Raw genomic sequence first — 14,108 nt, forward strand, 5'->3', positions numbered from 1 at the left:
ATCTTTTCACCCATTTTCCCCCTTGTCCATGATGTTCTCTGAGTTTTAGGTGCAGGAGTTATGTCACAAATGTATCAACTGGGGCTGGTTACCAAATAATCATTTGTTCTCTGTGCTTTGATTGGTTGTAGTTTTTGTAACGATCTCCATCTGTTGCAATGAAAAGTTTCTTTGATGAGGAATGAGAGCTGCATTTATCTATGGTATAAGAATAAATATTTTAAATGCAGTTAAGAATTTTGCTGGTTTAGTAAGTGGCAGTAGCTGGATCTCCTCCAAGATCCATGGCCTTGCTACCCTCAGGTAGTTGGGCAGGTTCCCCCAAAAGGTATGCATGCCACCATTGCACCTAAGGTCCATGTCATTGAGTTGAGTTCTTCTAACCTACACAGAACTTTTTCCTGTTTCATCCTGTTTCTTGCAAACTTAAGAGTACTAGAGAAATGGCTTCAGAAATCAACATGCCGGGCCCAGTGTGCCTCATTGAGAACATTGACCAGCAATTGGTAGCCAACCAGGAAGCACTGGATATCCTGTCTGCTATCAAGCAGCCTGTGGTGGTGGTAGCAATAGTGGGCCTCTACCGCACAGGAAAATCCTACCTGATGAACAAGCTGGCTGGAAAGCGGAATGGTGAGTGCCACCAGCAAAGCTCTGCTGAGTCCACCCGGCCCACTCGCACTGTCAGTATCAAGCAAGCAGAGATGAGGAGGAAAATCAGAGATATAGGTGATGTGGTATGGCTTGTATCCATCAGAAGACTTTTTCTTCTCTGAATTAGTTTTCTCACTGGTTACTCCCATAGTCCCATTACTGCCTCATTTAAAGGTATAAGTGTGTTTTGATAGAAGAAATAATACGTTCATAGACAAAGTCAACTTACTTTATGCTGAATTATGAAATATTTATTAGCCTGTTCATGTAGGAAGAGCAAGCGTCCACTGATATCTAAGGTAGAAATGAATGATTGTTCAGCATTGGATGTTCTGCCCTCTCTTTTGCTAGGCTTGCAATTAAAACCAATTTTTGTAACTGGTTGTCCTCCTGTAAATGGTAAATATGTTAATTCCAATGAGATTTCATGAAGCATGTGCTGTTCATCTCCCCATTTCATCCCCACTCTGCAGGCTTCTCTCTGGGCTCCACGGTGCAGTCTCACACCAAGGGGATCTGGATGTGGTGTGTGCCTCATCCCCAGAATCCAGGACACACCCTGGTTCTACTTGACACAGAGGGCCTGGGAGATATAGAGAAGGTACAACATACTCTTTCAAGTTCCACTCATGATGCATCAGTAGCCCACCTAGGATTCTTTACTCTCAATTTTATTTATGACCTTGGTGAATCAAATCAGTATGTCATTCTTCAACTCACCTGACATAGGAAGCAAAAGTAGACACTAAAGTCAACTGATTAGTAGTCAATCAGCCTTCAGAATAAGAACTGACGATACTTTTGGCCATTTTTCTTTTATATTATCACAAAAAGCTTTGGTGAGACTCTTAATGGTGTCTCCAAACTTGACTATACATTTTCTGAACATGTCTGATTCTTAGGTGTGAGCTTGTGGGAATGCTAAGAATTGTAACTTCTATACAACATTATTAATGAGAGAAAAAGAAAATTTAGGTAATGCTCTATTTTTGTGAACAGACATCATGACCAGGGCAACTACTATTTTTTAAAAAAGACATTTAGCTCTGCCCTTGCTTACAGTTTCAGAGGCTTAGTCTATTATCATCATGGCAGCAGAAATGGCAGGCATGGTGCTGGAATAGTCCTGAGAGCTACATCCTGATCCATAAGCATCAGGGAGAGAGACAGAGAGACAGAGATACAGAGACAGGGACAGAGACAGAGAGAAAGAGACAGAGAGAGAAAGAGACAGAGACACAGAGACAGAGACAGAGACTAGTCCTGCATTGAACTTTTGAAACGTAAAATCCCACCAACTGTGACACAACAAGACCACATCTTTTTTTTTTTTTTTTTTTTTTTTTTTTTTGGTTTTTCGAGACAGGGTTTCTCTGTGTAGCTTTGCGTCTTTCCTGGAACTCACTCGGTAGCCCAGGCTGGCCTCGAACTCACAGAGATCTGCCTGGCTCTGCCTCCCGAGTGCTGGGATTAAAGGCGTGCGCCACCACCGCCCGGCTAAGACCACATCTTTTAATCCTTCTGTTTCTTTCAAACTTCTCCACTCCACCCGTGGTGACGAAGCATTTAAACATATGAGCCTATGGAGGCCATTCTCCTTTCAAACCACCACATTTTTGCAATAACATCATTTTTCACGGAGGATCACATTACTATTCTTCCCAGTCTGAGAGACATAAAACTCTATTAAAGGACCTTATTTTCACCAGTGCTAAAATGTCCCTGTGATGGTTTGAAAGAAAATGCACCCCTAAAGGGAGTGGCACTGTTAGGAGGTGTTGCTTTTGGATTAGGTGTGGCCTTGTTGGAGGAAATGGGTCACTGTGGAGGCAGGCTTTGAGGTCTGATATATGCGAACCAAACCCATTGTCAGGGACCACTTCCTGTTGCTAGCATAAGATGTAGAACTCTCAGCTACTTTTCCAGCATCATGTCTGCCTGCATGCTGCCATGTATCACCATTTTGATAATGGACTGAATCTCTGAACTGTAAGCCACCCAATTATATACTTTCCTTTATAAGAGTTGCTGTGCTCATGGTGTCTCTTCACAGCACTAGAAATGCTAAGACAGTCCCTTACCATAACATATTCTGTGAGTGAAACCCAGCATGCCAGTTTAGATTTTAGCAACTGATCAACATTATGACCTGTAAGTGTGAATGTCCTTCATGCTCTCATATACATGAGTGTACATCATCTTATTTCAATTATAGAGCATGAATTGAACATTCATATAATAATTATAAGGTAGAAAGTTATTATGTAGTAGAAATGACTTACTATTGATACCATGGCTAATAGGAGCCAGATAACTGGACAGTATCTTAGTCACTCTTCTTCACTCACTGACCTGCAGGGGGACAACCAGAATGACTGCTGGATCTTTGCCTTGGCAGTCCTCCTCAGCAGCACCTTCATCTACAACAGCATAGGAACCATCAACCAGCAGGCCATGGACCAACTACAGTATCCTTTCAGTGTGTCTAGAACAGTACTAAACCTAGGAAGTGCAGCTTCTTATTTCCTCAGATAGACTGGCAGGTAAGGACTGAGGGATTTAGATAACCCTTTTCTCCTTACCATCTGAGTTTACCTTAGTCTCCATCACAAGTTCAAGCTTTCCTGGCCCATATGGCCTTAAAAATCAGCTACATACTGCTCAGAAAATCCCTGTCTGGATTAATATCCTATGTATGTTCAGCTCTTCAACATCAGTTAAAATTTCTGTCCCTGGAAATCATCATTCCCATCAGCTCCTCTAAGTATTACCATTTAACTACCCATCTATGTGCTGCAGGTAACAGCTGCAAATCTCTCAGGTGCTCTGAGACGTTGTTTGTTTGTATGTCTGTTTTTGTTTGTTTGTTTGAGCTCACACTTTGCATGTTATTGAACTCTAGAAGAGACAAGCATGCTTCTTTCTCCTATATTAGACTCTGCAGCTATTTCTCGTTCTTACCTCAATAAAAGAAGAGCAGAGTGTCTGAAGTATGGACACTCAGAGCATGGCATCTTTATGCCCAGTCTTTTTTTTTTTTAATCAACCAGTCACCACAACATTTTTTTGGCAAAAATTTTAAAATTGACTAACTTCTAAAGACTAGAAACCAGAAGACACTCATGTACATGGGGTATCCCTGTTCCCTCACCTTCTTTGATTGTTTCCATCCTTAGGCCTTCATCTATGTCCTTATCACCGCTTGCTCCATTTCCATGGCCTTAACATCAAATATCGAGCTCAGTTAACTCCTTATCTAGTAGGCAATTGTATTATTTGATCTCTTAGCAGACACCATAAACTGAGCTCTTCCTCCTTTCTTCATGACTTGGATCTTAGATGTAGAGTTTCAAAGTTTTCTGGTGTTCTACCTATCACATCAGCAAACTTTTTCTGTTTGTGTTCTCTTCTTTTTGTGGCCTCTAAGTGTGTAACTCATTAGTTGCTGTGCCTCTGCTATCTTTGTGTTACTTTGTGTCTCTAGGTGCTGCCATTTAGACTCAAGGCCTATGAAACACCTGTGTGACAGTTGCCATCAAGTTTATAGTTATGATGACATTCCATCTTTTACATTTAACTGTATTCATGTAGATATCTTAGAGACAATTCAAATTCAAAAATTACAAAACCTCTCCTTCCTCCATGTTTCTTATTGCACTAAAATTTCCCACCATTTGCAAAATTTCTCCGATTTAAAACATAGAAATCACTATTTGATATAACCGTTTTCTCATACACTAGAAATCATTATTCCACAAAAGTTTTGAGTTTCATTAGGAAACCTATTTCCCTAAACTGACATATTTTCTACATATCTTCTACAAAAAACTCTAGTCTAAGCTCTTTTTGTCTCTTGTCTTGGACATGTCAACTGCCATATTATACTTTGCTTATAATTTTGATTCCCAGGTACATTCCCAACCAGTGTTTTCTTCAGAAATTATGCTGTATCATATCTTGTCTACATAAAGTCTCCCAGTGCCTTCCATTTAGTGTAAATCAAACTGAAGACTTGGGTCTGTCTAACTTAAATGTCCTACATGTCTGTCTTTTGGAACTTTTGCCCCTTTAAACTCACCATATAATCATGATTTCCTGTTTAAGGGCTTAAAAGTTTTGTGACCTCTGTTTGTAATGTTCTTCCACTATACTTCCCATGGTTGGATCTGTTGATTGTTTGGATTCCTGATAACCTAGGATCTCAGAGAGCACTAGTAGCTCTATGAAGAACTCCAAGAGAAAGCTCCCCATGAAGATGTGTGCATTGATTTACTATTTCATGGGTCACCAGTTCATTTTTGTGCATCATAATTCATAGCAATATCTGAGGATATTTTTGTACTTTATTCACCTATTTATTGTCTGTCTCTTTCAGTTAGACATAAACTCTGTGTATTGTCATTCTCTCACTAATTCTAATTTTTTCCCCCCAGGAGGGCGCTTGTTCCATAGATAATATTAAATAGATGTCTGTGACTGAGTGAATTTTGAAAATGAATAAGCTAACAAATAAATAAAAGTTAGTTTGGAGGGCTAGTGGTGGAATCTATAGCATAAAAATGTCATTTTCCTGTAGTTTTCTTAACTTAGGATGGCAGATATGTGACAGAGCTGACTAACCTAATCAAATCAAAGTCATCACCTGAGCGGAGTGACGAAGATGACTCAGCTAACTTTGTGGGCTTCTTTCCAACCTTTGTGTGGACTCTGAGGGATTTCTTCCTGCAGCTGGAAGCTAATGAAGATTCTATCACTCCTGATGACTACCTCGAGAGCTCACTGGCTCTGAGAAAAGGTGAGTGTGTTCAAGGAAGTTTGAGTTACCATGATATCAATAGCATAAAGGTCTCTTCTGCATTCCTGGTAAAGTTCTTGATCCTATAATTGTGCTATCCTCACTGCTGTTATAGGAAATGAAAACACAGCTTGGCTGAATTTGAACTATACCATGCACAGCTTCTTAGAGAAAGAGTGTTTTCTTTCCCATTCCTTTAATTTTTGAATTGCTCATTCCACCTTGTGATTTTCCTCCTTGCTTTGGGAAAGTTATAATATTGAAGGGTCATGTATTTTAAGTGATTAATTTGAAGTTTCCTGTATCTAACTTATCCTTCCTTAAGGAACTGATAAGAAAACTAAAAGGTTTAATGAGCCTCGGCTATGCATCAGGAAGTACTTCCCAAAGAGGAAGTGCTTCGTCTTCGAAAGGCCTGCTCCAACAAAGCAACTTTCTAAACTAGAAACAGTTGCAGAAGAAGAGCTAAGTGAAGATTTTGTAGAACAAGTTGCAAAATTCACCTCATACATCTTCAGCTCTTCTGGTGTCAAGACCCTGTCTGGTGGCATCTTAGTCAACGGGCCACGTAAGTCATCCCCTCTACTTCCTACCTGGGCTTCTGTTCTGCTCATTGTGGGATACTGAGGGAGCCACTTCCAGCCAGACCAAACACCATTAGCTGATGTTGTTGAAAATGTAGTGATGAAATTTACTTGGGAACTAAATCTATTTCTCATAATCTCATATCTGTAATAGCATGGAGGAGGGGTCTTTGGAATCTAATGAAGCCCTAGAAAAAATTTCTCTTTGCTCATGGTTCCCTACTAATGAAGAAGTTACCTGAAAGTCACCAAAAAATAACATGAAGAACTAATACAATAGAGTAAGGCCTAAGACAGGACACAGCTTTTCAACTTCAGGAAAGAAAGAGTTATGTGACTAAAAGAAGAGAATGCATGAGAGTGTCTCTCATTGGAGAAGTGTGGAACTATAGCCAGGATGGAGCAGTGATGTCTTGATAGAACAGAAACATGACTTAAGGAATTTTCAGCTGGTTCCAAGGTTTGTGGGAAGGACTATGATTTATATATATATATATATATATATATATATATATATATATATATATATATATATATATATAATGCGTAATACTTTGCAGTTCCAAAAGGGAGAGATTGAGAAGATGAACTCTCTGTTTAATGGAGTAGAATTAAATGGTCATTGGGTTAGGCTAAAATTATGTAATTAGAAATTGTCAGAGTGAGATGGAAGCTATTATATTTTGATGTCAAATCCAAAATTTTTCATTATATTGAAATATGAGAGTATGATAGGACTAATAAGTATCTCTAAATATGTCCCCTGAGATTGAAACTCAGCACTTCTTTAATGTTGTATTGTTTATTGAGATAGTAGTATCGGGAGGAAAAATTTGTTTTTTGGAGTGGGTGAAGTTATTTGTTTTGAATAATTCAATGTGGATTTTCCCCTGATATTCATAATAAGGAACAACATGCATAAATGCCGTTCCTGACCAAGAATATTGGTCAGATAGTAGAAGGGTTTACTAAGATTCAAAAACTTCTTGATTTGATTCCAATATCTCATAAACTATTATGGCTGTGAAAACCTGTAATCTTAGTTTTGCAGGGTTAGAGGCAAGAGAATCAGAAACAGAAATACAATGTCATCACTGGCTATGTATCAAGGTTAAGGGAAGTCAGAGAAACTTCAGACTGTTTCAACAAACAAACAAGTAATAAATGAACACACATATGTCATGTCAACATGTAAATGGAAATGTAAGAAAAAGAAGAAAATCCATGATTCATACCAACTATAGAAACAAAAAAGTGCAGGGTGGACTCATAGAGAAGTCTTGCACAGGAAGGACCTAAAGCTGCTCTGATTTGCCTGATAACTGGTTCCTGGGATGTGGTGCTTTCAGGCCTACGAACAGCAAAGATGTGGGGAACCTAGATGTCTTAGTTAGTTTACAGCTTTTGTAAAAAAAAAAAAAAAAAAAAAAAAAAAAAAAAAAAAAAAATTCTGCATAGACCCATTTACATTGTGTAGAAATAGGGCTACTAGCATGCACCACTAAAAAAAAATGGGAGGAAGGAGGGAAGGAAGGGAGGGAGGAAGGAGGAAGGAAGGAAGGAAGGAAGGAAGGAAGGAAGGAAGGAAGGGCAACAAAAAACACCCAACAACAACAAAAAAGAAGAGTGGGAGCAGAAAGTTTTCTCTTTGGTCATTTAATGAGAAAGGAATAGAAAAAGAAGATTGAAAAAAAGATTGACATAGTATCTCAGGCCATCGAAAAACTGCCCTGATTGATTTGATACAAAGTCTATCTCTGGGTTAAATGTAGAAGCAGTAAAAATGGGTTTCAATCTCCTTTGAATCTAGAGGAGTTCTTTCTCAGAAAATCCTGAAAACTGAATTGAAAACTATGTGCTCTGTCTATCAATTAATAGTCATATTTAAACTCCTTCATGTAGGTCTACAGAGCCTGGTGCTGACCTATGTCAATGCCATCAGAAGTGGAGAACTACCCTGCATAGAGAGTGCTGTCCTGACTTTGGCCCAGATAGAGAACTCAGCTGCAGTGCAAAAGGCCATTGAGCACTATGAAGAACAGATGAACCAGAAGGTTCAGCTGCCCACAGAAACTCTCCAAGAGCTGCTGGACCTGCACAGGCCTATTGAGAGTGAGGCCATTGAGGTCTTCATGAAGAATTCTTTCAAGGATGTAGACCAAAAGTTCCAGAAGGAATTAAGGGTAAGTGTGGTACCCAAAATCACGAGACAGAGAAAAACATGTGCCTTTTCTGGGATGAGTATTGTCCTTAGTCTCCAACATAGTGAAATGGAGAGATGTGCACAGGTTTACAATGGTTATTGAAATGTTAGATTCTGCTGGATTTTAATCATAAGATAGCACTATAATTAACCACATTTCCCACAAAATTTCATTCTGTTTATTATAAAAATTTTTATTATAAAAGATCAGTGATGATACTACCTGATTAGCAAGGTCAGATTTTATTATTGATAATATATTGATAGTCAGTAATGATTCTTCAGGTCAAAAGTTCTAGTAAAGCTAGATGGTCAATGTCAGTAGGAAACAGGCATCTTCATATATAGATTACTTTCAGGAAGTAATACATGTAGATATTCAATTCATTATGCTTCCTAAGTGTTGAAATGCCCATCAATATAATCTTCATCTTTCTTTAGTACCACAGTGACAAAAAACAGACAAAATATTATAATATCAAAAAGTATTTATTCTTTTGTTGAGTATTGCTAGTGAATTCTCTAGCCTTTGTACTCTGTGTTACCTCATAATCTGACTAAAAACCTCTGAAATTGGTGTTGCTCATCCTGTTTCAGAGACAAGGAATCACTGGTCCATGAATGCTAAGATCACAAAAGAACAGAGTCTTGGGTTCAGGAAGTCCACAGGAACATGATCTAAGCTATCCCTAAAGTTAGAGGCTTGACAAGACAAAGGTTTCCTATGGAGTAGTATATGTGTTTTGATAATTACTTCCTAAATCAGGAAGATGGGCAGCAGGAGGGGAACAAAGAGATGCCTTCAGCAAATTATAAACTAAAGGGCTAGTTTCTGTAGGGACACCATGAGCTCTTACAGAGGGGTGAAGAACGTGGCCCCATTTAGACATTCTTCAGTAGTCTGTTGTGTTATCTCCCTCCTCTCAACCATCTGTGTGACTTTGTCCTCCCCCAGGACAAGCTGGACGCCAAGCTGGATGCCTTTGTTAAGAAGAACATGGACGTGTCATCAGCTCGTTGCTCAGATTTGCTGGAGGAGATCTTTGGTCCTCTGGAAAAAGAAGTGAAGAAGGGGACATTTTCTAAACCAGGAGGTTACTACCACTTTCTTCAAAAGAAACAAGAGCTGGAGAAAAAGTATAATCAGGCTCCTGGAAAAGGGCTCCAGGTAAACTGAGGTAGTTGGTACCATACTGGGGAGTTTTGGTGTGGAATCTCCATCAGATGCTAGTGAGAACAAGGACAATACAATTATGTTGGTGGATAGTGTCCTTGTCTTACATTCATCCAGGTAGAGAGCCAATCATGGTACAGACAGCAGCTTCTTCTTTGTGAGTATAATTGGACCTCTCAGAAATGCTGTGGAATTCATTCATCCCCTCACTTATCTATCTCATCATCCAACAGTGATTTACTTATCCCCATGTTTCTAGTACTTCTCAGGGTGCTAGGATTACTGTAATTTAAGGAATAAAGAAACCAAACCAAAGGTAGCTAGTAAGTTCTCAATCACAACCCCTCGGTACAGTTAGTTCACAGCCTAGTAATAATGGTAGTAGTAGCAGTTGACATCATAGATTGTCCTCACTGTTTTCTAGAAGTTAATTCTCTGAATTCTGACACCAATTCTACCAAGTATTTATTATTATTATCTCATTAAGAGAAAAGGGAGGCCGGGCGGTGGTGGCGCACGCCTTTAATCCCAGCACTCGGGAGGCAGAGCCAGGCGGATCTCTGTGAGTTCGAGGCCAGTCTGGGCTACCAAGTGAGTTCCAGGAGAGGCGCAAAGCTACACAGAGAAACCCTGTCTCGAAAAACCAAAAAAAAAAAAAAAAAAGAGAAAAGGGAATTGTGGCAGATAGAAGTTAAGACCTCACTCAAGATCACATAGTCAATGAATATTACAGCCTGAATGAAAATACAGGTTACAGAGCTTTTGCCTTTAATGGCTCTAAACTACCCTGCTTAGACAAGAGAGGGCCAGGTTAGATTTAGGCACATAAAATTTTCAAACTTTGATGGCTTTAAAAGGCTAAATATTTCTTTCCTTTTGTATACAAGAAGTAAGGAAGAAAGAACCCTGCTACTCCAATGACTTGATCATGTTCTGGGTTCAAGGCTTTTTCCTTTGTTGTACTCAAGGACCTTACCACATGGTTCCCTTTTCCAGCCTATATTCATGCTCTAAAGCCACTGCTAGTGATTATATGATTATGTGATTTTGACTAAAATTTAATCCTACCCCTCCTGAACAAAGAATAATTTATACAAAACACTGTATTTTACCCATGATATCAGACAACAAGAAAGTCAGCTGAGTCTTCAAAGAAGTTAGAGAGACAAATGGTTATGAAGGAAATGGAAATATCAGAAACCAGAAAAATTCCATGAAGAATAAATTGATGCTTTTTTAAAGTTCTGTTTAGTCAGTGGCAAAGAAAACATTATCAAGACATAAAATGACAGGCTAGAGGTCAGACAAGTCAGTGGATGTCTTGGAGAACATGCAAAAAGACCTGATGTTTATTTGGATAAGTTAGAAAGTCAGTAGAGGTTTTAAGCATCACTGGCTTAGCTACTGTTCTGTTGATGTGAAGGGACATTATGACCAAGGAAGTCTTAAGGAAACATTTAATTTGGGGCCAGCTTACAGTTTAGGGGGTTAGTCCACTATTATCATGATGATGAGTATAATGACACACAGGCAGGCTTAGTGTGGGAAAAGTAGCTGAGAGCTTTAGCTCCTGAGCTGCAGGCAGCAGCCCAAGAGAGGCAGATACTGGACTTAGCATGAGCTTTTCAAACCTCAAAGCAAGCTCCCAGTGACACACTCCCTCCATCAAGGCCACATCTACTCCAACAAAGCCAGACCTCCTAATCCTTCTCAAACAGCTTCACTCTCTGGTGACTAAGCATCAAAACACACGAGCCCATGGGGGTCATTCTCATTCAAATCACCACAATACCCCTTCTCAAACTATTATGACAATATTCTGGATGCTCTGAGAGTGATCTGTAGCAGTCTTTCTGGCAGGAGGGAAGGTCTCAGACCAGCAGGTTTAGATGGAGGAGATGACAAGCAAAAGTTCCAGGTTAACACTTCAGGGAAGGCCCCATGCCGGGAAGTACATAGCTAACACACAACAAACTCAGTGGTATCATTGTAAACTTTTTGTCTCATATTGCTTTGTTTGGGCACTTTTTTTTGTCTTATTGGACTTTTGCTTATATATTATGATTTCCACCTTTGTGTTTTAGTGGGTTTTGTTTTGTGTGTGTCAGTTTCCTGGTTTTCATTTTCTTATTTCTTTTTATGGGTTGGTTTTTGTTTAGCTGTTGGTTTTATAAAGAGGGAGAGAATGAAAAGGTGGGACTTGGGTGGGTAAGAAGGTGAGGAGGACCTGGGAGGAGTTGGGGGAAGAGACTGTGTAATCAGAGTATATTGTATGACAAATTTTTTTCTATTGAACAAAGATTACATTTTGAAGCCCAAATCAACATTATTAGCTGATGGTAACATATTGAATAAATACTTTGAGGAGAAGAAGATATCAAAGATACAGCTAGATGAATGGAGTCACCTGTTAGTAAAGCTTGAATAATTGGAAACGATCGAGTCTGAGGGGACCTCAGGTTGATTTTAAAACCTTAAACTTGAAATACTGTTTGAACCACAAAGTATTTGTTCATAGCTGATAGCATTATTTTGAATTAAGAAATTATCTTCAACTCACACTCTTGTTAACTCATTATAACTCCTTTCAACATCCAGGCTGAAGAGATGCTGAAAAAGTACGTTGAGTCCAAGAACGATGTGGCTGAAACACTTCTAAAGACGGATCAGTCACTCACAGAAAAAGAAAAGGAGATTGAAGGTGAGAGCTGCTAAGAAGATCCCAGATGTTGGAAATTATTGCCATGTGCTGCAATATTGATCCATATGAGGTTATCATTGTAGAGAATGACAAATGTCACTTATAGCATCATGATGGCTGTTTTAAACTGTTAGATGTGGCCATCTCCTTCCTCATTAATTTAATAAGGCAAAGATTCCACAGGAAACTTCTGTCAATTACAGGATTATTTTCCTAAGGTGGTAAAAGACAAAAAGCAACTAATAGATTTCACTTGATGTGTTCTTTGCTTTTTCTTTTGTCAGCGGAACGTATAAAGGCTGAAGCTGCAGAGGCTGCAAACAGAGAATTGAAGGAAATGCAAAAGAAGCATGAACTGATGATGGAAGAGAAGGACAAGAGTTACCAGGAGCATGTGAAACAGATGACTGAGAAGATGGAGAAGGAACGGGAGGAGATGAAGGCAGAACAAGAAAGAATCATATCCCTTAAACTTAAGGTACCTGGTTGCATCAGTTTAATTTTCAGTTTCTGCAACCCAATCAACAGCATATGTCAGGAGCCTTAGGTCTTGGGTTCACAAGGCCAAGGCTTGAGTGGATTGTGAATGGAGAATCTGTGTCCCCCCACCCCTCAAATACAAGGGTAATAACACAAAATCCTCCAAAGTAGAGCAAATCGTTCACATTCTCTACTATATTCTCATCCCTCACTGCTTTTTCTCGGATCCTCCTCTGGCTCTTTAAGATTGCCTACTGCTGAATGAAATCCTTTATCAGGGTATCTCTATTAAACAGTAGTTTTGAATCACAGATTCTCTTCATGTGTTTTGTAGGATTTCTGTGACCAAAACTTCAACTAACCTATGAAGGACTATTTTTTTTTCTCATGTGCTAGACAGAGAAGTTGTACTTTCTACATGTAAAATGACTTTTTGCATCAATCTATATGATATAATATTCAACTCGTATCTTTTTTACTGAATGGGACTTATAGACATTTTTTTCCTGCCACACCTAGGATGACCTTATCTTTGGAATCATCCTAAAGAGTAGAGACAGTCCCAAACTTTCATGAAAAATGGATAAATACTCACATGGCCAGGAACATCCTGTTTTCTGGGCATCTCTACATTTCTGTACCTAAGCTCCAGAATTGGCAATAACATGGCATGTGAGCACTGAGGACCCAGTTGCTTCAATATATTTCTGTCTCCTGTCTTGGACACTAAAAATTTTGGACATGTCCTAAATTCCTTGATTGAATGCTTACACTAATTCTGAATCAGGCAGTGACATTTACTTGGCTTGCTCACATCTTTATCACTTTTTAGATGTGTTTGAGAGTCCACAAGACACAGATCAAGATGAGGCAAGAAAGAAGAGGGTAGCTGGTGTTGACTTTATAGAAAATTGTGTTTTACCTGAGTCAAAGGATCCAAGAATTGGACTTGAGAGTTGTAGGCCACTTGTGTTTTAGGAATCATTAGACAACATTTCTAAAACTGGAGAAAGCACAGAAATTTAATGTTATATGTCAGAGACAGGGGAGAGAAATTATGTAAGTCAAGGAAGGAAAAAGATTTTGAGAAAACTGTCAAAATTCCCCCAGGGATAGGTCTAACTGTCAAAGGAAAGTCTGTGAGACTCTCAGAGGAACATGGAAAGCTGTCTGAGTTCAGTCTCCATCTCCGTTTTAGGAACAGGAAAGGCTTCTCAAGGAAGGATTTTCGAATGAGAGCAGGAAACTTCTTCAAGAGATGGAGGAAATCAAGAAAATGAAGCCACAATGCACCATACTCTAAAATTCAATCCAACTAAACCTTTGTACCCAGGTCTGACTCATTAAGGAATTTTCTGCGGGGTCAACTTTGGACTGTGAAGCAATTTGATGATGAACTACCCTTGAAAGCATGGTGCTTTACTGGGAGGAGGGTGGAAATAAAATTAACAAAGTGAAGTTTAAGTATAAAAATAACATTTTGCTTATGAAGTGATTCAGTTAATGTTTATGTTAGA

The 14,108-nt window shown here is 39.0% G+C and overlaps 1 protein-coding gene across 1 annotated transcript; it reads left to right on the plus strand.

The window, feature by feature from the left end:
- Positions 1-443: 443 nt before the first annotated feature.
- LOC128105906 (guanylate-binding protein 1-like) lies at positions 444-13,894 on the plus strand. Its single transcript, XM_052731216.1, has 10 exons — positions 444-633; positions 1,128-1,255; positions 3,013-3,122; positions 5,253-5,449; positions 5,775-6,017; positions 7,936-8,222; positions 9,198-9,404; positions 12,009-12,111; positions 12,396-12,589; positions 13,790-13,894. The coding sequence occupies exons 1-10, from the start codon at positions 444-446 to the stop codon at positions 13,892-13,894; spliced, it is 1,764 nt and encodes a 587-aa protein (XP_052587176.1).
- Positions 13,895-14,108: the final 214 nt, after the last annotated feature.

This window comes from Peromyscus californicus, unplaced genomic scaffold, assembly GCF_007827085.1.
Source record: "Peromyscus californicus insignis strain IS unplaced genomic scaffold, ASM782708v3 Scaffold_9__1_contigs__length_137607984, whole genome shotgun sequence".
Lineage (NCBI taxonomy): Eukaryota > Metazoa > Chordata > Mammalia > Rodentia > Cricetidae > Peromyscus > Peromyscus californicus.